Raw genomic sequence first — 27,770 nt, 5'->3', positions numbered from 1 at the left:
GCTCAACACGCAGCCATTAATGTCTAAACCGCTGGCAACAAAAGTGAGTACACCCCTAAGGGAAAATGTCTAAATTGGGCCCAAAGTGTCACACCTGAGACCTTGTAACACTGACAAGTCACATGATACCGGGTAGGGAGAATGGCTAATTGGGCCCAATTTGGACATTTTCACTTAGGGGTGTACTCACTTTTGTTGCCAGCAGTTTAGACATTAATGGCTGTGTGTTGAGTTATTTTGAGGTGATTGCAAATTTACACTGTTATACAAGCTGTACACTCACTACTTTACATTGTAGCAAAGTGTCATTTTCTTCAGTGTTGTCACACGAAAGGTATAAAATATTTAGAAAAAAGTGAGGGGTGTACTCACTTTTGTGAGATACTATATGGTTGACTCTGTTTATTAGGATTCAAGTAGTGTATTGTTTCAGTACCCTTCAAAGAATACACATACAGTATTTCACAAAAGTGAGTACACCCCCCACATTTTCGTAAATATTTTATTATATCTTTACATGTGACAACACTGAAGAAATGACACTTTGCTACAATGTAAAGTAGTGAGTGTACAGCTTGTATAACAGTTTAAATTTGCTGTCCCCTCAAAATAACAACACAGCCATTAATGTCTAAACTGCTGACAACAAAAGTGAGTACACCCCTAAGTGAAAATTTCCAAATTGGGCCCAAAGTGTAAATATTTTGTGTGGCCACCATTATTTTCCAGCACTGCCTTAACCCTCTTGGGCAAGGAGTTCACCAGAGCTTTACAGGTTGCCCCTGGAGTCCTCTTCCACTCCTCCATAACGATATCACGGAGCTGGTGGATGTTGGAGACCTTGCTCTCCTCCACCTTCTGTTTGAGGATGCCCCACAGATTGCTCAATAGGGTTTAGGTCTGGAGAAATGCTTGGCCAGTCCATCACCTTTACCCTCTGCTTCTTTAGCAAGGCAGTGGTAATCTTGGAGGTGTGTTTGGGGTCGTTATCATGTTAGAATACTGCCCTCCGAAAGGTGGGGGATCATGCTCTGCTTCAGTAGGTCACAGTACATGTTGGCATTCATGGTTCCCTCAATGAACTGTAGCTCCCCAGTGCCAGCAGCACTCATGCAGCCCCAGACCATGACACTCCCACCACCATGCTTGACTGTAGGCAAGACGCACTTGTCTTTATACTCCTCACCTGGTTACGGCCACACGTGCTTGACACGATCTGAACCAAATACGTTTTTCCTGGTTTCACCAGACCACAGGACATGGTTCCAGCAATCCATGTCCTTAGTCTGCTTGTCTTCAGCAAACTGTTTGCAGGCTTTCCTGTGCATGATCTTTAGAAGAGGTTTCTTTCTGGGATGACAGCCATGCAGACCAATTTGATGCAGTGTATGGTCTGAGCACTGACAGGCTGACCCCCACCCCTTTAACCTCTGTAGCAATGCTAGCAGCACTCATACGTCTATTTCCCAAAGACAAACTCTGGATAGGACGCTGAGTACATGCACTCAACCTTTGTTCGACCATGACGAGGCCTGTTCTGAGTGGAACCTGTCCTGTTAAACCCTGTATGGTCTTGGCCATAGTTAGTCAGGTTGAAAAAAGACACAAATCCATCTGGCTCAACCAATAAAAAAAAAAAGAAACAGTAAAGAAAACCCAACCATACAATCCCATATACACAATCCTATACCTGCAGTTGATCCAGAGGAAGGCGAAAAAACCCCAGCAAAGCATGATCTAATTTGCTACAGCAGGGGAAAGAAATTCCTTTCGGATCCCCCGAGAGGCCATTGGATATTCCCTGGATCAACATTACCTATAAGGTCAGCTTGTGAGTTGGGGACATTCTGTAAGGAAGTTATTTCACTGCAAAGCTTGGTGCCATCTGCAAAGACTTATATGGTACTTTTAATCCCAGACCCTATATCAAGATATTAAAAAGTAGGGGTCCCAACATTGAATCTTGGGGTACACCACTGATAACTTTAGACCATTCAGAGTAAGAATCATTAACCACTACTCTCCGAATGCCATCTTTTAGCCAGTTTTCTATCCAATTACAAACTGATCTTTCCAAACCTGTAGACTTTACCTTACACATTAGCGGTGTGTGGGTAACTGTGTCAAATGCTTTTGCAAAATCCAAGTATACTACGTCCACAGCCACCCCTCTCCTCTGTCCAAGGTTTTACTTACCTCATAAAAAGAAAATCAGGTTTGTTTGACAACTTCTGTCTTTCATGAATCCATGCTGTCTGTTGCTTAAAATATTTTTTTTCCAGCAAGAACTCATCTATGTGATCTTTTATTAAACTCTCCAGTATCTTCCCGACTATAGAAGTTAAACTAACAGGTCTATAGTTACTTGGCAAAGACTTTGATCCCTTTTTAAATATAGGCACCACATAGGCCCTACGCCAATCCAGTGGTACTATTCCAGTCCTTAACTAGTCCCTAAAAAGTAGAAACAAAGGCTTTGAAATTACAGCGCTCAATTCTTTTAGGATGCATGGGTGGATGCCATCTGGTCCAGGCGCTTAATCCACCCTTATTCTGTCTAAATATTTCTGAACCATATCACTTTTGAGCCATTGTGGATCATTTAGGGCTGTGTCAATGCCGTCCTCATTATGGCCATGAGCTCCCCCATGCTCCTTTGTATACATAGAGCTGAAGAAAGTATTTAATAAATTTGCCTTCTCTTTGTCCCCGTCACCCACTCCAAATTATTTTGTAAAGGGCCTACATGCTAAGACCTAACCTTTTTACTATTAATAGATTTGAAGAATTTTTTGGGATTTGTCCTACTATCTTTTGCAATCTGTCGTTCATTTTGAATTTCTGCATCCTTGATTTCCTTTTTACATATTCTGTTATATTCTTTGTAACAATTAAACAATGATGGTGTTCCTTCATTTTTATATTTTTTAAAAGCTCTTTTCTTATTTATAGCTTTTTTAACTTTGGCCTGAGCCACATAAGTATAAAAGGCTATATACTGCTATATAGGCCAATATTGCCTCCCAGTCTAAATCCTGGAGAGCAGCCCTCATCCTTGAAAAATTTGCTCTCCTAAAGTTAAGTGTTTTTATATTTCCTGTATGCGTTGTTTACAGCTTACATTAAAAGAAATCATATTATGGTCACTGCTACCCAGATGTTCTTTTATATGAACATTATTAATAAGCTCTGCATGGTTTGAGAATACCAGGTCCAACAAAGCATCATTTCTAGTAGGAGCCTCAATAAACTGTACCATAAAATTGTCTTGTAACAGGTTTATACATTTTTGCCCTTTAAATGTTCCAGCAGTAAAATCCCCCATTATCACTGTCCCAGCCCTTTCCATCTGTGCCAGGAGCCGAGTCTCCACCTCCTCAATAATACTGGGAAGTCTATAACAAACTCCAGTGATAATCTTTGTATTACGCACACTCATGTATATTTCCACCCATACTGCTTCAGACTCATCACACTCCGTGCTGCAGCTCATTTTCAGGGTCTTGGCAATCTTCTTATAGCCTAGGTCATCTTTATGTAGAGCAACAATTCTTTTTCTCTGATCCTCAGAGAGTTATTTGCCGTGAGGTGCAATGTTGAACTTCCAGTGACCAGTATGAGGGAGTGAGCGCGATAACACCAAATCTAACACACCTACTCCCCATTCACACCTGAGATCTTGTAACACTAATGAGTCACAAGGAGTGTGCTCACTTTTGTTGCCAGCGGTTTAGACAATAATGGCTGTGTGTTGAGTTATTTTGAGGGGACAGCAAATTTACACTGTTATACAAGCTGTACACTACTACTTTACATTGTAGCAAAGTGTAATTTCTTTAGTGTTGTCACATGAAAAGATGTAATAAAATATTTACAAAAATGTGAGGGGGGTACTCACTTTTGTGAGATATTGTACATTATTAAATAAGAACTCCCAATTTTAATTAAAAGCATATTTCAAACTGATTAATTGTTAAAATCACTAAATGACCAGTAACATTTTTGTTATAGGCAGTCTAAGGTGACACCCTTAAAAAAAGCTGTCTGTGCCCACCCCTACATTATATCTTGGTAACTACACGGTTAACATGCTGCAGTGTAGTAGCTATTTCATCACTGATGCCGAGGTCTAGTCAATTATGACATACTAAAGAAAAGCAGGCCACACTCTGGAACAAAAATGTAAACCCTTGTACAGTATGTGAGATAAATATTTAAAGGACACCACCATGTATGCTGGCTTAGAAAGATTGTAGTTTTCTAAAAACTATAACAAGATTAAAGTATACATAAAATAGTGTTTAATGTCACTTTTCTGTAGGAGGATCACAGTTGCATCTAAAAACAGAATTCAAAGTGGAGCAGAATTCCCCTTACAGAATCAGAGATCACTGTGTTTGCCCTGATAACAAGTGTGTCATGAAAAATATATTTTTGCACATTTTGAATAAATGAATCACCTACTCAAGTAAACAAAATGACAGTAAAGCATTTGATATTTGATTTGGATCACATACTTTATTGTAGATGGCATGATTGGCAACCAAATTGTTTTCTGAAATGTGAACCATTAAATTAAAAAAAGCTCTGTTCAGATATTAGATAGCATAAATCTGGAAATCTGAATAGAGCGTCATGCTTTGAGTATTCTGTCAAATATAATAAAGCTCAGAGAAATATCACGGTGTGAAAATAAAAAACTCCTCACAAAAAAAAAAAATAATAATAATAAAAGGTGAATAATAATCTTCAGGAGTCACTGAGGTTTGAGTTCTGACACTTTTAAAAACATGCTAGTCCTTGGTCCGTCAACTATTACAAGGTGCAGAAGCTTGGTTTTCCTTAAGAAGCGCTGAAGTCTTTTGAGAGGAGAAAAATCACACTCCGAGCTTATTGGCTTGGGTAAGGACTACTTTGAGTACTGGCATAAAGGCAGACGTCTCGCTAAAGTTACTGGTGCTCACTATGTGGGTATGGATGTTAAGTCCCTCTGTGTAGTTGCGTGACTCAATACTTCTGGCAATGTTGTGTAAACCTGCAATTATTGCAGGGGATAGCTGTAAAAATGAAAAAAAATGGTTAATTTAAAATAACACTAAATCAACAACTCCACTTCAGTGACTACATTGGCCAGGGACTGATAAGAAGCTCTTGTATAGCTAGTGTGTTGTTCTGTGCATACTGGCCAAAAATGGAGAAATCAACTACATAGGCACTGTTAAATTCTTCTACACAACGACTAAACTGGATACAATAAAAACACACTGCAAAGAAGTCACTTTGGGGGAAATTGACTGGAATACTCAGAATCTGGTGCAGGTGTGCATGGTAACCAATCAGCTTCTAACTTCAGTTTGTTCAGTTAAAGGGGTTGTAAAGGTTCGTTTTTTTTTGGAATAAAAACAACATGTTATACTTATCAGCTCTGTGCAAGGATTTTGCACAGAGAAGCCCCGATCCTCCTCTTCTGGGGTGCCTCGGCGGCGCTCCTGGCTCCTCCTCTTCATCTGGTGCCCCCACGGAAAGCCGCCTTCCATGTGGGCCCCAGTGCGGGCGCGTTCCAGAGTCCTGCTGCTGCGTCCATTGACAAAGACAGCGGGATTTGGCCCTGCTTCCCACATCACTGGATTTGATTGCCCGCAGCAGGAGCCAATGGCTGTTTACCATAGAGAATTCTGCAGACCAGTTGGTCCCCGGCAATCTCAATGACCTTTGAAAGCCAGGCGCGATGTTATGATGTCATGTCCGGCCTCGGCAAATGTTTTTTTTTTATCAGGAAAGGCTGAGATCGCTAGAGGAGAGATGTCCTCTAGACCCCAGATCTCTCTGTAAAGAGGACCTGTCATGCCCTATTCTATTACAAGGAATGTTTACATTCCTTGTAATAGAAATGAAAGTGATTAAAAAAAAAAACGGGGGGGGGCGTGGCCGGATGTGAGCGAGGCTAGACGTGTCTGCCCGGAGCTCCCTGGATTATCCTGAATATCTCCGTTTTCGGTGGGCGGGCGACCCCCCTTTTTCACCCTGGTCGGTGGGTGAACCTCCGGGTGTGCTGGCGATGCCATCCTCGACCCCTAAATCGCAGCGGAAGCCGCCTACGGACCAGCGCCAGACCCGCTCTGCTAAGAGCTCGGGCTCCGCCTCCGCCATTTTGGCGCCGCCGTCCACCGCGAGGTGCTGTGGCGCTTGTGCAGGCATGGAGGATCGTCAGGCTGCGGATGTGCGGAGTCCCGGAGCGTCCCCACATACTGCTCCGGCTCCGGATACCGACCAGAGGGCGATTACCACACCGATCCTGGAGGCTATAGACGCATGCAAAGCGGCGCTCATGGTCAGGATTGATCATCTGGCATCAGAATGTACTCTCATCCGCCATGACCTTGACAAGATCAGGGGTCGCCTCACTACAGCGGAGGATAGGATCTCTGAGGTGGAAGACTGTTCTCATGCCCACTCTGCCCAATTATCGGAACTACAGGGCATAGTGAAGTCCCTGCAACACCGGGCTGATGATGCAGAAGACCGTCAGAGGAGGAATAACGTAAGAGTGGTGGGGCTCCCTGAAGGGGTGGAGGGGAAGAAGCCTGCTCCTTTTGCTGAACAATTCTTTAAACAGCTGCTCTCCCTGGAGGATTTACCCCCTACTTATGTGGTTGAAAGGGCTCATCGGGTCCCGGCCGGGGCCAGGCCGCCGGGAGCCCCCCCGCGGCCATTCCTGGTTAAGTTCCTAAACTACAGGGATCGTGACATGCTCCTCTCGGAGGCGCGGAAACATCCTGAGCTGCGCTTTGAAAATGCCCGTGTGATGTTGTTTCCTGATTTTTCTGCGGAGACCCAGCGGAAGAGGCGATCGTTTACTGAGGTCAGGAAACGCTTGCGAGCCAAAGAGATCACCTACAGCATGCAGTACCCTAGCAGGCTCCGGGTTCAACATAATGGCTCGGTCAAATTCTTTGATTTCCCGCAGGAGGTGTCGGAGTGGTTGGATGGCCTGCGTTAGCATCCTTATTGCTCTGTCTGGCTGCTATGATTCTGGTTCCCTACGTGGCTTCTATATGCTTTCCTGAGACTCCTGGCCCTATTTGTGCGACTGTCGCTGCATACCTCCTGAGTCCTTACCCTTGTTTGTCTTTCCCTATTTTTTATTTTTTTTTTGGGGTTCAGATCCGTTTTTTTTTTTTTTTTTTACTAACTGGATGCTGGCACACCGTCCCCCTTATGTGCCCTGGGTTGCCTGCGACGGTGGGGTTGTTCTGATTGGACGGCCCACTGCACTGATCACCATCCGCCAGGTCCAGGGGCTCCATGTGGGACAGTGACTGTCATCTAACTTGCCGAACTGTTGTTCACACTGGAGGACCATTGCACTTGTCGTTTTTTTGGGTTGTTCGGGATTCAAGCCACGTACCGGACTGTTTTTTCTGCTGTTTTGTTTTTTTTTCTTGTTTTATTTCTTGTTTTTGGGGTTTTTGGTATGATGGCACGGGTTATGTTACACCAGCACCTGAACTTGAATGCTCATTTATGTCTAGAGGTCATTATCAGTATTTGCTATATTTTTCTGCAGTACCCCCTAGGGTTCTTATTGCATTGGGCCTCGCCTCGGGTCCCACACCCATTTTTTCTCTATGCTCATGGCTGACAATGTTAGGTTCCTCTCCTGGAATGTGAGAGGTTTAAATAATAAGTTCAAGAGGGCCAGGGTCTTTCAGTACCTGAAATTGATTAAACCACATATCCTCCTCCTGCAGGAGACCCACTTGGACGGTAATATGATTCTTGCTCTTAGGAGACCGTGGACCCAGAGGGCGCTGCATGCCACCTATTCCACCTATGCCAGGGGGGTCTCCATCCTCATAAGTAAATCTTTGCCCTGCACGATCCAAAGGGTGATCTCCGATCCAGGGGGCAGATATGTGGCGGTACTACTAGATATTTACTCGGTCACAATGCTGCTGGTGGCGATCTATGTGCCTCCTCCTTTTGGGATACAATTATTGTATGATTTGATGGACAAATTGATCGATTATTCTCATCTTCCGGTGTTGTATATGGGTGACTTCAATGCCATCCTGGATAGTACGATGGATTCTTCCAACCCCAACCGCTCTGCCTCGGTGGACCTGTCCGGGTGGGCGTCCGCGGTGGGTGTACTTGAGCTTTGGAGGTGGAGGAATCCTATGTTGCGGGAGTACTCCTATCTCTCCACGACGCACAAGTCGTCTTCCCGAATTGACTTGGCGTTTGGGAATGCCTGCTTTCAATCCCTCTTGGTCGGAGCGGAGTACCTATCGGGGGGGGTGTCTGATCATAACCCGTTGCTCTTGACAGTGAACCTCCAATTGGGGGCTAGAGTGCGGGGTTGGCGCCTGGCGGCTGGCTGGCTCCAACAAGATCAGGTCGCCTCCCACCTGGGTGATTCGATCCGATCATACTGGGAAGAGAATGAGGATTCCGCGGACCGGCAGATGGTCTGGGATGCATTCAAGGCAGTGGCGCGGGGGGAATGTGTTTCAGCCATTAAGACGGCCAGGAAGGATCATAATAGCGAGGTCAGGGAGCTTCAGGAGGCGGAGAGACTGCGGGCGAGGGAACATGCGGACTCGCCATCTGATGCCAGCTATGTTGCGTTGCTGGAGGCGAGACGCCTTCTCTCCCTGCATGTCTCCGATCTTGCTCATACTGCGATCAACCGGACCCGGGAGTCGGTTTTCGCTCAAGGGGATAAAAATGGTAAATTATTGGCGATGCTGGTGGCCGACCAGAGGACCCCTGTTAACATCCCGCTGATCAGGAATAGGGATGGGGTTGTGCAGACTGATCCCCGAGACATACTGGCTACATTCCATGACTACTTTGAGACCCTGTATGCCCCGTTGCGGGATGTTGACCCCTCGGTGGCTGATGGGCTGCTGGGGAGTGTTGCCCTTCCAACTTTGACATCTGAGGATAGCGCCATGTTAGATGCACCGATTACGTCCGCGGAGGTGGAAAAGGCCATTGCGGCATTCCCGCCACATAAGGCTCCAGGCCCTGACGGCTTCCCTGCAGACTTTTATAAACAGTTCTCTGAACAGTTAGCACCCAGACTGAGTTCTTTACTACAACATTGCTTGGAGAGCGAGTCTCTCCCTCCCTCTATGCTTGAGGCATATATGGTTCTGTTGCCTAAGCCTGGTAAGGATCCTATGGATTGTTCCTCCTACCGACCCATAGCTCTACTGAACATGGATCTCAAGATCTTGACGAAAGTCCTGGCCACCAGACTGGCGGGAGTACTTCCTTCCCTGATCGACCCTGACCAAACGGGCTTTATGCCCGGTAAGTCGGTTGACACGAATATCAGACGACTGTTCACTCACCTTCAGATCCCAGGGGGGGACTCAGGCTCACGGGTGGTGGTCTCTATCGATTTTGAAAAGGCCTTCAACTCGGTCGACTGGTCCTTTATGCTTAAGACTTTGGAACTTATGGGCTTTGGGACTAAATTCCGGACGTGGATTAGGCTTTTGTACACCGGTCCTAAAACGGCTATCCGTCTGGGATTTCTTACGTCTCCCTACTTCCAGGTGGGCCGGGGAACGAGACAGGGGTGCCCCCTGTCACCGTTCCTGTTCGCCCTCACGCTGGAACCTATAGCTATAGCGTTGCGCAGCTCCCCGGCCGTCAGTGCCATCAGAGTGGGCTCCATTAAAGAATGCCTTGCCCTATACGCAGACGACATGTTATTATTCCTGGACGATCCGGGCCCCTCTCTTCGAGCGGCCCTGGCTGTGTTGGATGACTTTGGCAAGTGCTCTGGCCTTCGGGTCAATTGGGGGAAGTCCGCTATCCTGTCTGTAGATGATGGTGCCCGCTCTGCTGCGGCTGGGGACCTGCCCCTCTGCTGGGTTGATAGCTTTACCTACCTGGGGGTCAAAGTGACAAGTAGCCCTCAGGACTATTACCATCTTAACCTCCTACCCTTGTTGTCTAGACTACAGCAACATGTACAGTCTTGGAAGAAGCTCCCGCTGTCCCTCTTGGGTCGTATTAGTGTCCTTAAAATGAAATTTTTGCCAGTTGTATTGTACTTTCTCCGTAATTCCCCCTTATGGGTTCCCATGTCATTTTATAAAAAACTGGACAGTATCATCAGTTCCTTCCTTTGGTCACCGGGGGCTCCCAGGATTGGCCTACGGGCCCTCAGGGAGCCCTGGGGCAGTGGTGGTCTGGCACTCCCTGACTGGCGTAGGTATTACCTGGCGGGTCAGATGGTGTTTGCAAGACGATGGCTGCGGGCGGATGAAGGGGATTCGGCCACGATCCTGGAGGCAGCTCATCTGGGCTCATTTGAGACTCTCCGGTTGGCCCTGTTTAGGGGACTTGGCTCGGATCTCCCGTTAACGTTGACCATGAAAGCCACGGTGAGAGCTTGGGCGCAGACATTGCGCTTGACCTGTCCTAGCTATGTTGGCTTCTCTCCGTCTACCCCCCTGTGGATGAATCCTACCCTCCCCCACTTCCATAAGTTTCTTGACCCGGTGGTATGGGCGGTGAAAGGGGTTAAGACCTTGGGGGACATTACAGCAGCGGGGGATCTTCTTCCTTTTGACCGTTTGAAAGAAAACTTTGACCTGCCCAATCATTATTACTTTAGATATCTCCAACTGCGACATGCTTTCCGAAGCCAGTTTGCCACGTCTCACGTGGAAATGTGCCGTTCGGATCTTGAGTGTGTGTTAACTTGTGACACCTCGCTCAAGATCCTTTCGACTGTGTACAAGGATATGTTTAGACTGACCCCCCCTAGCATTACTAAATGTAGAGACAGATGGACGTTGGAGGTGCCTGACCTGCAAGGTGACGACTGGGATGAGGTCTGGACTGAACCCTTTAAATATCTGGTGTCCGCTAGGGACCGGCTCATACAATTCAAATTCCTGCACCGGATCTATTACACTCCGGCCCGCCTGGCCAGGATTTATCCGACCTCGTCCGCTGAATGCTGGCGTTGTTCTACTTCTCCGGCAGACGCGACTCACGTCTTTTGGGACTGCAGCCAGATCCAGATGTTTTGGAGGGCTGTGACTGACTGTATTAACGAGGTGTTGCTGACCCCGATTCCACTGACCTCGAGGGTCTGTCTCTTGGGTTTGGTGGAGGAGGTGGTCCCTTCGGTGGCCCACAGAACGTTGCTCAGTATACTGCTGTTTTATGCCAGGAAGGCGATCCTGCTCCATTGGAAGAAGGAGGCTCCTCCCTCGCTTTCTTTCTGGAGGGGCTTGGTCAATGCTAGCTTACCGCTCTATAAGGCGACATACTTATCTAGGGGTTGTCCCAAAAAATTTGAAAAGGTCTGGAGGGCGTGGGTTGACTCATCTTCATCAATTGGTTAACTTTGCACTTTTTGGGGGAGGAGGCTTGACGCTGGCCCTGCGTCCTGTTATCATGTTATGCCATTTGCATGTTGATTTGCTGGATTTATGTACTTTATTTTATATTGCTGCCTAGCCTGAACTATACTGCATGACAGCTGTGTTTTGGGTGTGCACTGAGGGGGGTTTGATTGGGTGCTACTGAGGGGTGCTCTTCTCTCTGGGTCGGAGCCGGCCTGCGTTTGTTTCTGGCGTGGGCCGGTGCTGACCCTGCTGGCCTCGGTCATCCGGGATGATGTTGGGGTGCTGGTGTCTGTTTTGGGGGGGGGGGGGGGTTTCTGGGGTTAGGTAGATGTTTTTGTTTGATGTCTGCCTTGTCTTATTGTAACCGTTGTTACTGTTTTCTTTTTGTATGTTCTTGAAAACTGAATAAAAATAATTTTCCAAAAAAAAAAAAAAAACGGAATTTTTGTAAAATCTTACCTGTAAAATTCCTTTCTCCGAGTCCTCCGACAGTCGCCGCCTCTTCATATTCGTCACAATGGGGTATTAGACTTTGCTCCGAAGGAGTAGCTAGGCAACAGAATATGTTAACATTAAAGCTTTTAACATATCCCACCCTCAAGGGGTGGTCCCCTCAGTCAATACCCTCCTACTTCCTGCAACCATATCTCAGTTTCAGTGGAATAGCAGTACAGTATATAACCAAAACCCCAAAAGAGGGGCGGGGGCGGCGACTGTCGGAGGACTCAGAGAAAGGAATTTTACAGGTAAGATTTTACAAAAATTCCGTTTTCTCTTACGTCCTCCGACAGTCGCCGCCTCTTCATATTCGTCACAATGGGGACGTCCCAAAGCAGTGCAAACATGAGGGGTGGGAAACGCATCCGCGCCGTAAGGCAACGCAGTCTCCGCATCAAAGAAAGGAACCTTACCAAAGGAAGGAAACCAGCTGGGCAAAAGGAAAAAACTTGCTCAACAGGAGCAACAACCCAGGAAAAACAAATAACCAGGGGATAAAAGACATATCCCAACAGCCAGGGATCCCAACAGGTGATCCTAGGGAACAGCCGCACTAAGAACCTTGCGGCCAAAGGAAGCATCCGCCGATGCCTGAACATCTACCTTGTAGAATTTTGTGAAAGTGCGTACGGTCGACCAGGTCGCCGCCTTACACACCTGGGCTACAGAAGCCCCATGACGACAGGCCCAAGACGTACTCAGAGATCTAGTAGAGTGCGCCTTCACAGGCACAGGGGGAACCTTCCCCTGCAAAGCATAGGCCTGTTCAATGGTCTGCCTGATCCATTTGGCGATGGTAGAGGCCGACGCCGCCATGCCCTTCCGAGGACCCTCTGGAAGAACAAACAAGGAATCAGTCTTTCGAAAAGACTCAGTCGATTTAAGGTAAACCCTTATCGCCCGAACAACATCCAAAGAATGTAGTCTCACCTCTTTCGGATGTTTAGGCTTCGGGCACAGCGAAGGCAAGACAATATCCTCATTGAGATGGAATTCCGAAACTCGCTTCGGAAGAAAAGAAGGATTAGGTCGCAAGACCACCTTATCCAAGTGAATAACCAGATACGGAGACTTGCAGGACAAAGCCGCCAGCTCCGACACTCTGCGAGCCAAAGTGATCGCAACCAAAAAGGCGACCTTTTTGGACAACATAGACAACGAGATCTCCCTGATCTGTTCAAAAGGAGCACGTTGTAACACAGATAGAACGAGATTCAAGTCCCAAGGGGGCAGAGGATCCCTCCTAGGAGGAACCAGATGCCGCACTCCCTGAACAAAAGTGCCAACCAAGGAGTTGGAAGCCACGGGACGTTGAAAAAGAACGGCCAGCGCAGACACCTGACCCTTTATCGTAGCCAGCGCCAAACGCTGATCGACACCTGTTTGAAGGAAGGACAACACTCGGGAAACCGTGTTGCGGGGTGAAAACCCCCTGGACTCACACCAGGCAAAATAGGCCTTCCAAGTACGGTAGTAAACCTTCCCCGAGGAAGACTTCCTCGCGTTGATCAAGGTATGAACGACCTCAGGGGAGAGACCCCTCTCCTTCAGGACCTCGGTCTCAACAGCCAGGCCGTCAAAGCCAGCGACTGTAAAGCAGGATGGTATATCGGCCCTTGAGACAGGAGATCGTCTCGAAGAGGCAGACGCCAAGGGGCGTCGACCGCCAGATTCACGAGGTCTGCGTACCAGGACCGGCGTGACCAATCCGGCGCCACAAGAATCACCGTGCTGCGTTCCGAGTGTAACCTGCGAAGGAACCTGGACAGCAACTGAATCGGTGGAAACGCGTACATCAGCTTGTACTGATGCCACGGGGCCACTAACGCGTCCGACGCGTCTGCCCGAGGGTCGCGCGTCCTTGCCACGAACCTTCTCACCTTGTTGTTGAGACGAGACGCGAACAGGTCCACATCTGGAAGACCCCACTTCGCGCACAACATCTGGAAGACAGCCGGGTGGAGAGACCATTCCCCCTGATCCAGGGTCTGGCGACTCAGATAGTCCACCTGCCAGTTCTCCACCCCCGGAATGTGAACCGCCGAGTCTCGGCCCAGGACAGAATGTCGGCCACTTCTCGGGCCGCTCGGGCACTCCTGGTGCCCCCTTGGTGGTTGATGTACACCGCCACCGCCGTGGCATTGTCCGTCTGCACCCGAACCGGGCAGCCCTGCAGCCGGTCCGTCCAACGATGAAGACAGAGATTTATCGCACGCAATTCCAGAATGTTAATCGGAAGGGAGGACTCCCCCTCCGACCAAGTGCCCTGGGCGGACAGAACGCCCAGAACACCACCCCAGCCCGACAGGCTGGCATCCGTGGTGATCACCGTCCACGAGATAGGACGAAAAGACTTGCCCCCCGACACCATCGGGGACTGGAGCAACCACAGAAGGTCCCTTCTGGTGCGATGGCCCAACGAGATTTGAAGATCCAGAGATTGAGGTCGCCCGTCCCACCTGGACAGGATCTCCGCTTGGAGACCCCGCGTGTGAAACTGGGCGAAGGGAATCGCCTCGAAGGCCGAGACCATCAATCCCAGACATCTCATGCACGTCCGCAGAGACGAGTACGGAAAGTCCCTGAGGGACCTGACTTCCTCCTGAAGAGTTCCGAGTTTGTCTTCCGGCAGGAAGACCTTCGCCTGAACCGAGTCCAGGATCATTCCCAGGTAGGGAAGACAAACCGACGGACTCAGTGTCGACTTTGGAAAATTTATCGTCCAACCAAACTCCTGCAGAGTTTGCAGCGTGACAGACAGGTCCTTCTCCAGACCCTGGCTGGTCGCAGACCGAACCAGAATGTCGTCCAGATACCCCAGGACAGAGATGCCCTGGGCTCTCAATAATGCCAGAACCGGTGCAAGCACCTTGGTGAAAACCCGCGGAGCCAAGGCGAGACCAAAAGGTAACGCCACAAACTGGTAGTGATCCTCCGCAATGGCGAATCGAAGGTACCTCTGGTGACCCTCGAAAATGGGGATGTGAAGATACGCATCCTTCAAATCGATGGAGGCCATGAATTCCCCTGGAACCAGGGCAGCCACCACCGACCGCAGGAATTCCATGCGGAACTTGCGAACCCGCACAGAGCGGTTTAGAGCCTTCAAGTCCAGAATTGGACGAACCTTGCCCTCCTTCCTGGGCACGGTGAACAGATTGGAATAAAACCCCCGAAATCTGTCCCGATGAGGCACCGGAACCACCACTCCCTGAGCCCTCAGGTCTCGCACCGCCAGGTGCAGGTCCCGTAAACGCTCTGGAGACAGTTGAAGATGTGAGGGAAAAAATCTGCTCTCCGGCCGAGAGAGAAACTCGATCTTGTAACGATCTCCTGAACCCACCTGTCCCGCACGCGGGCCAACCAGGGTTGAAGAAAACCGAGCAAGCGTCCCCCCACCCCAAAACTGGGTAAGGGCGCCCCTTCAGGCCGCACTGTTATGGGCAGCGGGTCCGGACTGACCGGACTTCTGTTTACCAGACCAGGGCTTCTTTTGAGAGCCTTGTCCCTTGAACGGTTTGCCCTTGTAGTGCGACCGAAAGGCACGAAAGGACCCCTGAGGGGGCCGAAAATTAGCATGCTTCTTCCCAGAAGCCCCCTTAGCCTTGGGGAAATGGGGCAAGAGAGTGCTCTTACCTCCGGTGATCCCCTTAATCAACACATCCAAGGACTCCCCAAAAAGGCGAGACCCATCATAAGGCAGATTGGCTAAGGTCTTACGTGAAGATTGGTCCACCGACCAACACTTCAACCAAACCAGGCGGCGAGACAACACCGCCACACTGTGTACACGTGCAGCCAATGGGACTAAGTCCAAGTCCACATCACACAGATACATGACACCCTGGTGGATGTGATCCACCATATCCAGGGTCGCCGGCGAGGCCGAATCGGCCACTAGGACGTGCCTAAGCATCTGCGTCCAACTTGCGACAGCCTGGGCCGCCATGAGAGAGGCAAACAGAGCTTTAAGCATAGAACCCGTAACAGAATAAGTATGACGGGCAAGAGACTTCATTCTTCTATCCGTGGCATCACGGAACACCGGGGAATCCTCTGCAGGAATCGCAGTGGATTTGTTCAAAACCGCAATTGCGTGATCCACCGGGGGTGGTACACACCACCGTTCATCAGTGGAAGGCGAAAAAGGATAACGCAGCTTGAACCTACTTGGCACAGCAAAAGGTTTGCGTAAATTGTGCCACTGTTCCTTAACAGCGCGCTGAAAATCATCATTGCAGGGAAAAACCTGCGGCGTCCTGCGTTTTCTCTGCGTCCCATAAGCCGCCAAGGCAGCGGGGGGACGCACCATCCTGCAAACGCAGCGTTTGTTTTATGGAAGCAATCAAGTCATCCATGATTGCAAGCTCTTCAGGCGAGCCAGGGGGAGAATTATCAACCCCCTCAACCTCAGCCTCCACCTCGGACCCCACTAGATCCAGGGAGGAGTGGGACCCCGATAAGGAGACCCCTGCCATAACAGCCCCATCACCTACACCCTCAGAATCAGAGGAAATAGAAACTCTGGGTCTTTTAGTAGATTGAGCAGCCACCAGCATCTGCACCTGAGCAGCAAGGCCGGCCACAATAGTGGCCAAATCCCCCCCTGGGGGGGAAACAGCGGTCCCCTGGCTTTCCACCAAGGTGGCAGGAAATTTGCCCTCCTGAGAATCCATTGCCCCAATATGATATGCCGGAGAATAAAGGGTTAACTGCCCCTTTAACAAGCGCGGCGAGCGCAGACCACCGCACCACACACAAGCACAATGAGACCCCCACAGGGAACAATAAACTGAACACAGGCAATGGATAGCAAGAACAGAAGGATAAAACCTGAGGAGACCCTCGCCGCTGCTGCTGCCTCGATCGGTGTACCCAGGAGAAGAGGAAGTGATGAGACCAGGGCGCTCTATTAAAGCCTATGGAAGGCTACAAGAAAATGGCCGCCATGCATGTAGAACATGCGGCCGGAGCGAGTGCAGGCAAAATGCCGAAACCGCCGCTCCTACAGTACAGTAATGCACATAACACCATCCATATATAAAAAAACATGGCAGATCGCCGCAGCGATCGCTGTATTGTGCCCAAACATGCCACAAAACATGCCCCACAGCACACAGCTTCTCACACTGAACAAGGCTGACACAGACAGTGTCACACAGCTCCCCCCCCCCCCCTGCAGCCCGCAGCATGCAGCAGAGTGATAGGGAGACAAACAGTGTGAACAGAGGCAGGATACACAGTCCCAGACTGACACCCCCCCCCAGACAGACAGGTCCCCACATAGATACACTTACCTCTCAATGGTGTGGGGGACCCGCACAGGCGAACAAGCCGCTGCACATGAGGCAGGGAGAGTCGCATACAAGACGCACAAAATGGGGGTTAAGAAACCGCACAGCGTCCAGTGAGGTAGCCACCTCACCAATCATCCCTGCACCGAACAGGGATGGGTCGTTCACTGTGCCAGGAGCGTTACCTGGCTGAACGCTCGATGGCAGGCTGGGAAGCCACCGATCCACGACCTGCGACCAGGGGGATCAGCCCGAGACCCAGCCCGCATGATCCTCTTCGTCAGAAGAAATAACTAATGCTGACAAAAAGAACAGCTAAGTAAAGAGAGAGAAAAAACTCAAACAAAAAATCAAAAAAGAAGAAAGAGGCTGGGGCACAAAGCCCCAGCACAGAGAGAACCAGCTACTCCTGACAAGCTAGACATTGAAACTGAGATATGGTTGCAGGAAGTAGGAGGGTATTGACTGAGGGGACCACCCCTTGAGGGTGGGATATGTTAAAAGCTTTAATGTTAACATATTCTGTTGCCTAGCTACTCCTTCGGAGCAAAGTCTAATACCCCATTGTGACGAATATGAAGAGGCGGCGACTGTCGGAGGACGTAAGAGAAAAATAATAATTTGAAGGGAAAGTGTAAAAATAACAAATAAAAATTAAATTAACAAAGAAAAAAAATTTACAGCGCAGAAGCGACCGCATACGTACGTCGCGACCACATATGTAAACGGAGTTTAAACCACACATGAGGTATCTCTGCGAATGTTAGAGTGGGAGCAACAATTCTAGCCCAAGAACTCTAACTCTAAAATCCACTCAAAAATCTAAATCCAATGTGCACTTGGAAGTGCCGCCGCTGTAGTTCTGACAGGAGGCTCTGCTGATTTCAATCATACAATCATGTACAAGCAAAAACTGTGATTTTTATTTTCATTGCATGCCCCCTTCAGATCTACAGCGACTGCACTTCCAAGTGCACTTTTAGTGCACAGCGGATTTGCCTTTAGTAAACAAACACCACTAAGTTTTGGTGAGTTATTGAATTCACATTGAGGGAGTGGTGGTCACAAGCACTGCATGACGGAGGAAATCATTTAAACATATGTGGACACTATTGGCGATTCATAATATGCACAGTTGTGGAAAAATTTTTGGGACTTTCATTTGCTTCTACTTCTCACTCCCTTATACAAGGTTATTACTTTGGATTGAATTGTATATGTATTTATTTTGTATTTATATTGGAGGTATGAGAATTTTCAGCACCGCCTAATGTCTGTTTATTTACTCTTTTTCAGCCACGGATTTGATTTAGTAAGCTTTTACAATAAGGCTATGTTCAAATCTAGGCGTTGCTATTTTTACAGGCATTTTTGTGCAGGCGTTTTAGGTTGACAAGTAGTGACCAATGAAAAAAAAAATAAAAACGCCTGTAATCTGCCAAAAAAGAAGCTCATGTACTTTGAGTGGAAGCGTTTTGCTTAAGGTGGCAGAACGCTCAGATGTGAACAGGAGCAAATTAAATTAAATGGGATTTGTCTTGTGCATTGGGCATTATTACAGCTGAGGCTTAGAGCAGAAAAAATGCCCAAAAATGCTTGAATGTGAACAGAGCTTAAAACCTGGAAGCAGATTGGTTTTCTATGCAGTACTGCACCAGATTTTGCACGCTCCAATTTTAGTAAATCCCCAACTTTGTGTCTCGCTACAACTAACACCAGGCAAAGGGAGTGCCAAATTCTATTATCAGGTTTAGTAAAAAAATTAAACAGCCCATTGTTAGTTTTTAGAGGAATTCACAGATCCTGATGCTTATCCCATCTATATAATAACATGCAGACTTACAGTTTGCTCTCTGAGCTTGTCGTACAGAGACTCCAGTCTCTTATTTGCATCATCCAACTTCCTTTTGGTTTGCTGGAAAGGCATACAAATATATTAAAACATGTAATAAAAGGTAGAGGAGTAGGATTCAAGAGTGGAATCAATACAACATAAGATCAGCAGATATTCATGACCCTGGAATCCACTGTGATTTAGCCAAAATCAATAAAGGACATGACAGAAGCTGCAAATGGCTCATAAATCCTTCTGACTAATGTATACGGTCATGCAAAATACATTAACATTTTCGTGTTCAACCTAAAACAAAGCAAAATTGAACTCAACTGTTTTTAAAAATTGCAGTATACTATGTGTCATAAATGACAGCAACTATAAGGCCTCTTTCACACATACAGATGTTTCAACCATTTTTCATCCATCCGTTGACAGATGAAAAAACGGAAATGAATGCATTCCTAAGGAAAAACAGATGTAAATGGATGATCATCCATTTATAATCCGCTTCCATCAACATCCATCTTTTTGAACGGATGAAAACCCTATTCCCTATTTCATCTGTTAAAAAAACGGATGAGGATAAAAAACTGATAACGGACGAAAACGGGTGACAAACAGATGTGAAACAGATGCTGACTGAAAAAAACTGATGAAATGAACAGTCCGTATGTGTGAAAGGGGCCTAAGCATTATTTATGATGATTATGCCATGTAATTATGTTACAAAAGAATGATTACTTAAAGTGATATTAATCCCTCAGTTTTTAGTAAGCACTTTCAGGAACTGATTTAATAACTTACCAAGTATGCAGTTGCTTTATCTTTTAATCCTTGCCTAGGTTCCCGTTCAGACCACTGCCCCAGGTTTGCAGTTTCAGGGTGGCTCCTTTCTCTTGAAGCTTTCTATGGATTCACCTTTGTATGCAGGGACTAGAGTTGCATCTCACTACACTGTGTGCATTAACAGACAAACATAGCCCCATAGGCTAGAGTGGCATGCCACTCCCCCTGTCCTTGCTCCTCCCTCCATCTCCTCCCTGCCGTGAGTTGAGACTGCACTGTCCACTGTTAGTGGTTGTAAATGCTCACATATACCCAGTGAAGTGACTGGTCTCAGGTAATATGAAACAATTCCTCCTACATAAGTTGTACCTGTCTATCTGCTTTTCTGTACATCCATTCAAAGTGCTAAATATTTAAAGAAAAAAGGGGATGGAGAGCTGACATTACACTCTGCAGAGCTCTGAGAACTAATTGGTGGGAAGGGACACACCCCCCTTCACACAGCACACAGGAACAGAGCTGAGGCTGTCAATCAGCTGGAGCTCCCTCCCAGTCACCTTTTTTCTTTTAGTGTCAGGAAAACTTGAAGCAGCAGACAGAAATTACACTCACTGCTTTTAATTGAGACAAGTACACACTATAGAGGGATATGCTTTGTTCCGATTTCATGTCTGAGGTTTACAACCACTTTAAACAGCCTTCTGCCATGCACAAATATTGCATAGTATCGCACATACCAACGTATGCAAATACCAATCACCAAAAATGACACTTAGTGCTCTAGATTGAGACAAGTACACACTATGGAGGGATATGCTTTGTTCATATTTCATGTCTGAGGTTTACAACCATGTTAATTCTTTTCTGAGAAGACCAGAAGTTCAGAGAATCAGATCCGAGAGGCAGTAGCTAGCATTGTAAGTTAGAAACTGCAAGTGCTGTGGTAAGAATTAGAAAAAAATTGTTTTAAACAGGTCTGGACTTGGGATGAAAAATAAAAGTATATTAGCTGTCATCACACTGGAACAGCAATAGTTGTGGGCAGAAAAAATGCCTTTTTGCAAGGACAAATAAACATGTCAAGGAATTTTTTTAGTGTTTTACATTTTGGTAAAGGTGCAATAATCATTTCCCTCTCCAACCCCACTCTTATTTCGAAAAATGCTCCAAAAGAAAGCCAATGTCACTTACTGGGTCAATGGCAGAGGACAAACATCTTTGGATCAGAGCCTCAAATGTAGTCTTCAAAATAAGATGTTCTTCAGGAATTGGGTTCTTGGTGATCTTTTCAGTCGAGAGGGTCTGCATTGTCTTAAAAAAAAAATGAACATTCAAAAACACTGCTAAAGTATACCATGCAATATATATATATAATACTACTATTGATATTATAACTCAATCACCATCATTAGTAAAATGAATATCCTTTTTTAAGCTAAAAAAAAAAAAAACATTACTAATTTACAATTACACACATTTATTTAAATTGTATTACTAACTTAACACATTTAAATCATGTTGTCTTTCTTTACTGGGATTTGATTTTTTTATTCAGTATTCTAAACTACGTATTCTACTTTTTTATTTTCTGTGTTACATGTTAGCCCTGATGAAAGGGGCAAAGGTACAGCCCACAAACTGTATTGACTTTACAAACAATTTGTAATTAAAATGAACTTGTATTCGAACGAAAAAATTACAGTGTGGTGCTTGAATTCTAAATAAGGGCTCTTTCACACGGTCCGCCTCCGTAGGCGGATCCGTGCTGCTCAGCAGGGATCGATCCGCGATCCCCGCTGAGCCGGCGGATGACAGCTCTGTCTCCGCTTGCAGTGCCCCCGCTGCTCTCTATGGGGAATCCCCAGGACGGATGGAAAATAGGGTTTCCATCCGTCCGGATTTCACGGACAGGATCGGATGCGGATGGCAGCGGGTGTCAGCGGACGGCAGCGGGTGTCAGCGGACATGTCTCCGCTGAAATCCGCTGCTCCATAGGGCTGAATGGGGCATCCGATCAGGTCCGCCTAAAAAACTGACAGGCGGATCTGATCAGACCGCCCGTGTGAAAGAGCCCTAAGGGACCGGAATATCAGTACATGGGGATAATTTGGAGGTACACGTGGAAAATTTGGTGGAAGATTCATCATTATATGGACTTCACATTTTGAACTTTATTGTTCATTTATAGTGAAGGTTTGTGGGTTGCACGGCATCTTTTGTTGCACTGATTAATCAGACACAGACAAGATTGTCCTGCAGAAGGAAGGTGTCATGAAGGACTATGGTACCTGAACAATAAAAGTTTAGGGAAATACAATCCTAGGAAGGAGGAAAGGTACAGCCTTAAGACAATACAGAAAGCAACAGTACCAGATGCAGGAAATCATGCTTAGGAGGCCTATGGCCACAAATCTTGGAAATGCCGATAATCCAGAGGGCAAACTGATCTAATCTGTAAAGTAGGGGATATTCAATCCAAAGAGAATTGTGAATAATGGGGATTAAACCCTCTCCCCTCAGCCTCTCAGTAGCTGCCTCAATTAGTTCCTTGAGGGAATTACCAAAGAGAAGCTTGCAATCAAAAGGCATGTAAAAAAAAAAAAAATGGGATATCTGACTTACTATAAAATCAATTTTTCTGATGTTCATTGACGGACACAGCTCCTGATTTTCTTAACCATTGGGTTATACTGCCCCTTACAGGAGTAGGACACTAGGCAGAAAAAGAACTTGGCTAACCCTTTGGGAAGTCCCAGGAGGTATACTCCCCTCTCTGCTATAGGTACTCAGTTTTGTTACAAGCAGTGTCAGAAGAATTACAACTCCAAAGAGGGGTGGGTGCGGTGTCTGTCAATGAACATCAGAGAAATGGATTTTACTGTAAATCAAAAATCCCATTTTCTCTGCTGTTCATTGACTGACACAGCTCCTGATCTCCTTAACCATTGGGACGTCCCAAAGCAGTGTTAAACATAAGGGGTGGGAAAAGCAAGAAAAAAAAAAACTCCCAAGGCTAAACCGTAGTCAACCAGGTAACAGGAGCTCAACCAAAACAACTGGAGCCCATCTTAAAAACATTACACCCCCAAAGAGGGAACAAGCCCCCTAAACAGCAGCCTGCAAAACCTTGCAGCCAAAAGAGGCATCCGCAGATGCCAACACATCCACGTTATAAAATTTTGTGAAGGTGTGCACCGACGACAAATTAGCCGCTTTGCACACCTGCGTTACTGACGCCTGATGAAGGAAAGCCCAAGAAGCACTGAACACCCACATAGAGTGCGCCTTCACAGGGAAAGGAGGAATCTGACCCTTAATCGAATAGGCCTAAGTCACAGTCTGTCTGATTCATCTGGTAATGGTCACCAAAGAAGCGGATAGTCCTTTTCGAGGCCCATCCATAAGCACAAATAGCGAGTCTGACTTCCTAAAAGATTCCATAGCTGCCAGGTACACCCGAATAGCCCGACCACATCCAAGGAATGCAATGCAATTTCCTTAGGATGTTTTGGTCTGGGACACAGGAAGGCAACACAATGTCCTCATTCAGACGGAAATCAGAGATCGCTATTGAAAAGAAACGACGGACAGGGGCGAAGAACCACCTTATCTTTGTGAATCACCACATAAGGGGAATGACAAGACAACGCCGCCAATTTCGACACCCTGCGCGCAGAGGTGATAGTCACCAAAAAGGCCGCCTTCTGTGATAGCGTAAGCAGGGGAATCTCCCAAATATTTTCAAAGGGAGGCATCTGTAGCGCTGGAAGAACCAAGTTGAGATCCCAAGGCGGTAGTGGGGACTGCACTGGTGGAGTCAAATGTCGAACCTCCTGAATAAAAGTACGCACCAGGGAGAGCGTGGCTAAGGGTCATTGAAAGAAGACCGCTAAGGCCCGACACCTGGCCTTAAATGGTACTCAAGGCCAATTTCTGCTCAACACGCCGTAAAGGAAGGTAAGACCCCAACCACCGAAAAAGAGCGAGGGTGAACACCAAGCGACTCACACCACGAAATGTAGGCTTTCAACGTACGATGGTAGATCTTCCTAGAAGTAGACTTCCTAGCTTTCAGTAGTGTAGGAATCACTGACGAGACAAACCTCTATCCTTCCAGTTCCTGGCTTTCAACAGCAAGCCATCAAAGCCAGCAACTGTAAAGCAGGATGGAAGATTGGCCCTTGGGACAGCAGATCCTCTGAGAGGTAGTCTCCAAGGGGCGTCGCGACCAGCTACACCAGGTCGGCGTACCAAGACCGGCAAGGCCAATCCGGGGCCACTAGAATGACTGGAATTCCTTCTGCCTCGATCCTGCGCAGGAGTCTCGGCAAAAGCTTGAGAGGAGGGAAGGTGTAAATCAGACGATACGTGCCCCAGGAAGCCACCAGTGTGTCTCTGGCATCCACTTGCGGATCCCGTGACCGTGCCACAAACCTGTGCACTTTCAAATTGAGCCAAGATGCCAACAGATCCACCTGGGGGGTGCCCCACCTGAGACACAGCTGATAAAACCCCTCCCGATGCCGACTGAGATAATCTGCCTGCCAATTTTCCACTGTGTATGGGGGAGACGGTGGGAACGAAAAGTTCTGCCCACCGAAGAATGCCGGCTACCTCCAGAGCTGCAAATACACTTCTTGTTCCACCCTGGTGATTGACATAAGCCACGGCCGTGGATATGTCCGATAGGATTTGCACCGGACACCCCTGTAGGCGATCCATCCCATGATTCAGGCACAGCCTGATCTCTCCGAGTTCCAGGACACTGATCGGGAGTCTGGACTCTTTCAGTGTCCAAGTTGCCTGAGCGGAGTTCAGACCCAGGACACCTCCCCCACCTGGACAGACTGGTATCTGTGGTGACCACTGTCCAATACAGGGGGAGAAAAGATTTGCCCTTGCAAAGAGCGGGAGAGCGAAGCCACCAGATCAGAGACCCTTTTGTTTTTCAGCTCAGCTGAATTTGATTGTCCAGAGGCTTCGGACACTTGTCCCATTTGGCCAAGATCTCCCTTTGCAGGGACCTTGTATGGAACTGTGCAAACGGGACCGCCTCAAAAGGAAGAAACCAGCAGGCCTAGCACCCTCATGCAAGTCCGGAGGGACGACCACCTGCTGGACAGCAAGAGATGAATCGCAGCATGCAACTTCTGGAGCTTGTCCAAAGGAACAAACTGGCAGAGTCCAGAGTCAGACCCTGATAGTCCAGTTTTGTGGAAGGAAGCAGCCGAACTCCCTCAGAGTTCGTATAGTGATGTCCACGTTGTCCATCAGAGCAGTAGGAGACTCTGCTCGCAAGAGGTAGTCATACAGGTAGCCCAGCAATGCAATCACTGTAGATTTGAGGGGGGACATGCAAGGAAAATAAAAAAACAGCATTTTTTTTCTTGCACGTGTTTGGATGATAGAAATCAGCAGCGCTTCCTCTCATTTCAGATCTCCCACTCAGATCTACGGCGACTGCACTTTCAAGCGCACTTTAGTGCACAGTGGAATTGGCTTTAGTAAATCAACCCCCACTGGCCTTATGTATCAAAGTATCCAGAGAAAGACTATCAGATTTTTTTTGATTTCTCGCAGTTAACTTAGAAAATGAAAGAATTTATACAAATGGCCGATATGGAAATCAGTTTTCCTGTCAGCCAATTTATTTGAACAAGTTCAAAAGTACATAAGTTTGTATGCTAAGTGAACATAATGACCTGAATGGTGTTCCCAATTGGTGCACCAGGAGCTCCCTCGGTACTCGGTTTTGAGGGATCAAAGTGCGCCCCAGGTTGTCCAGTGGGGGGTGGCACAGCAGAGAAAGCATTCTGTACTCCTGGTTGGCCACGAGGCATCTGAGAGGGCTGATAAGGAACTGAAGTGTCAGGAACTGGAACTTGCTGCTGAGATCGTGGGTCCGCCAAGGGGGTCATAATGGGAGCCGTTATTGGTGGAGGAGGCATGTAGTTATCCAGAACCTAAAGGGAAAAAAAAATAATAAAATACACTAGCAACAATAAGTTGAACAAACAGTTTCATAAGCCCTTTCTTTTTATAATGGACAGCAAAGCAAACACTATGCCGATCTTCAAATTTGAAGATCCTATTAAAAACTTGAAAAATAAAAACAATGTTGATACATTTAACAGAATCATATTGTACGGTTTCAGAATATTACCAAGTGGACTTTGATTGGCTCCTACTGCCAACACTTCCACAAGAACTGTACAGTTTTATATTTGCCTGTGATTTCATTACTCATATAAGATGTTAGTCCACATAAAACTGAAATCTCAGTTTCATATAAAGTAGTGATTTTAGAAATCTACATGCTTGCTATATTTTTTAGGAACTTTAGTTATAAGATCTCTCTTCTAGCCCACCTTGGAGCTATATGTGTTTCTGCCAACTGTAGGGTGTTTACTTTCCTACTCTTGTACAATATGCTACATAAAATTCAATAGAGAGACCTTGTGCCCTGAGAAACACAAGGCATGGCAAGATGATTAAACTATACAGCAGATGCTGACTCCCATGAAAAAAATTAACAAAACAGGTTAAGGTAATTCAGCAAGTGCTGAACAGAATAAAATGAAACAAGCAACAATTGAAGCACAAAATGAATCCTAAAAATGGGATCTTTGAGTTACCGTAAAATCCATTTCTCTGATGTTCATTGACATACACAGCTCAGATCTTCAAAACTGTTGGATTATACTGCCCCCTACAAGAGAAGAACACTGGGCAGAAAAAAAGTCTGGCTACGCCTATGGGCAGTCCCGGGGGTATACTCTCTCTCCCCGGCTATAGGCACCCAGTTTAGTTACAAGCAGTGTCAGAAGAATTACAACTTCACAGAGGGGTGGGTGCTGAGTCTGTCAATGAACATCAGAGAAATGGAGTTTACGGTAAGTCAAAATTCCCATTTTTTCTTTCATTAATTGAGGGACACAGCTTCTGAACTTCATAACCGTGGGGATGTTCCAAAGCAGTGTTAAACATGAGGGGTGGGAACAGTAAAAAAAATTCCCAAGGCTAAACAGTAGCCAACCTAGCAACAGGGGCTTAACCAAAACAACTGGAGTCCACCTGAAAAAAAAAACAATACACCCTCAAAGAGAATCAGGTCCTCTCAACAGCAGTCTGCAAAACCTTGCGGCCAAAAGAAGCATCCGCAGATGCCAACACATCCACTTTATAAAACTTTGTACCCGCGACCAAGTGGCCAACCTTTAAACCTGCATCACTGACTCCTGATGACTCAAAGCCCAGGAGGCACTAAGCGCCCGAGTAGAGTGTGCCTCAACAGGGAAAGGAGGAACCATACCCCTGATGGAATAGGCCTAAACTACCGTCTGTCTGATCCATCTGGAAATGGTCGCAGAGGACAACCCTTTACAAGGCCCATCCGTGACACAAAGAAAGTCTGACTTCCTAAAACACTCCGTAGCTGCCAGGTACACCTTAATTGCCTGGACCATATTCAAGGCATTCAAGGCAATTTCCTTCGGATGTTTAGACCTGGGACACAGGGAAGGCAACACAATGTCTTCATTCATTCAAATGGAAATCAGAAACAACTGACGGACAGGGGCGAAGAACCATCTCTGTGAATCACCAGGTAAGGTGAACGACTGGATAACGTCGCCAGTTCCAACACCCAGTGCGCGCAGAGGTGATCGGCACCAAAAAGGCCACCTTCTGGGACAGCTTAAGAGGGGGAATCTCCTGAAGATTTTCAAAGGAAGGCTTTTGGAGGTCCCAAGGCAGCAATGGAACCCGCACTAGAGGAACCAAATGTCAGACATCCTGAAGAAAAGTAGGCATCAGGTAGTGAGTGGCCAAAGGTCATTGGAAGAAGACCGCCAAAGCAGACACCTGGCCCTTGATGGTATGCCAAGGCCAATTTCTGTTCAAGGGCTGGAAGAAACTGTTTGGCTCACCTTACAATGCCGGCTAACTCCAGAGCCTCCAGGACACTTCTTTTGC

The 27,770-nt window shown here is 47.1% G+C and overlaps 1 protein-coding gene across 9 annotated transcripts in view; it reads right to left on the bottom strand.

Moving 5' to 3' along the window:
• Positions 1-4,498: 4,498 nt before the first annotated feature.
• SEC31A (SEC31 homolog A, COPII coat complex component) overlaps positions 4,499-27,770 on the bottom strand; it is a gene marked incomplete at its 5' end in the record, with an annotated part of 114,559 nt that continues 91,287 nt past the window's right edge. For all 9 annotated transcript variants that reach the window (XM_082243636.1, XM_082243637.1, XM_082243639.1 and 6 more), the window contains 4 exons: positions 4,499-5,057; positions 19,017-19,088; positions 20,988-21,107; positions 25,499-25,759. In XM_082243636.1, coding sequence (XP_082099762.1) covers positions 4,878-5,057; positions 19,017-19,088; positions 20,988-21,107; positions 25,499-25,759 — 633 coding nt within the window. In that variant the 3' untranslated portion in view covers positions 4,499-4,877. The remainder of the gene's footprint in view (positions 5,058-19,016; positions 19,089-20,987; positions 21,108-25,498; positions 25,760-27,770) is intronic.

Source organism: Pelophylax lessonae (genome assembly GCF_965119305.1).
Source record: "Pelophylax lessonae genome assembly, chromosome: 1".
In the NCBI taxonomy this organism is placed as follows: Eukaryota; Metazoa; Chordata; class Amphibia; order Anura; family Ranidae; genus Pelophylax; species Pelophylax lessonae.
The sequence above is the reverse complement of the archived record's forward strand: the minus strand, read 5'-3'. Positions and strand labels throughout refer to the sequence as shown.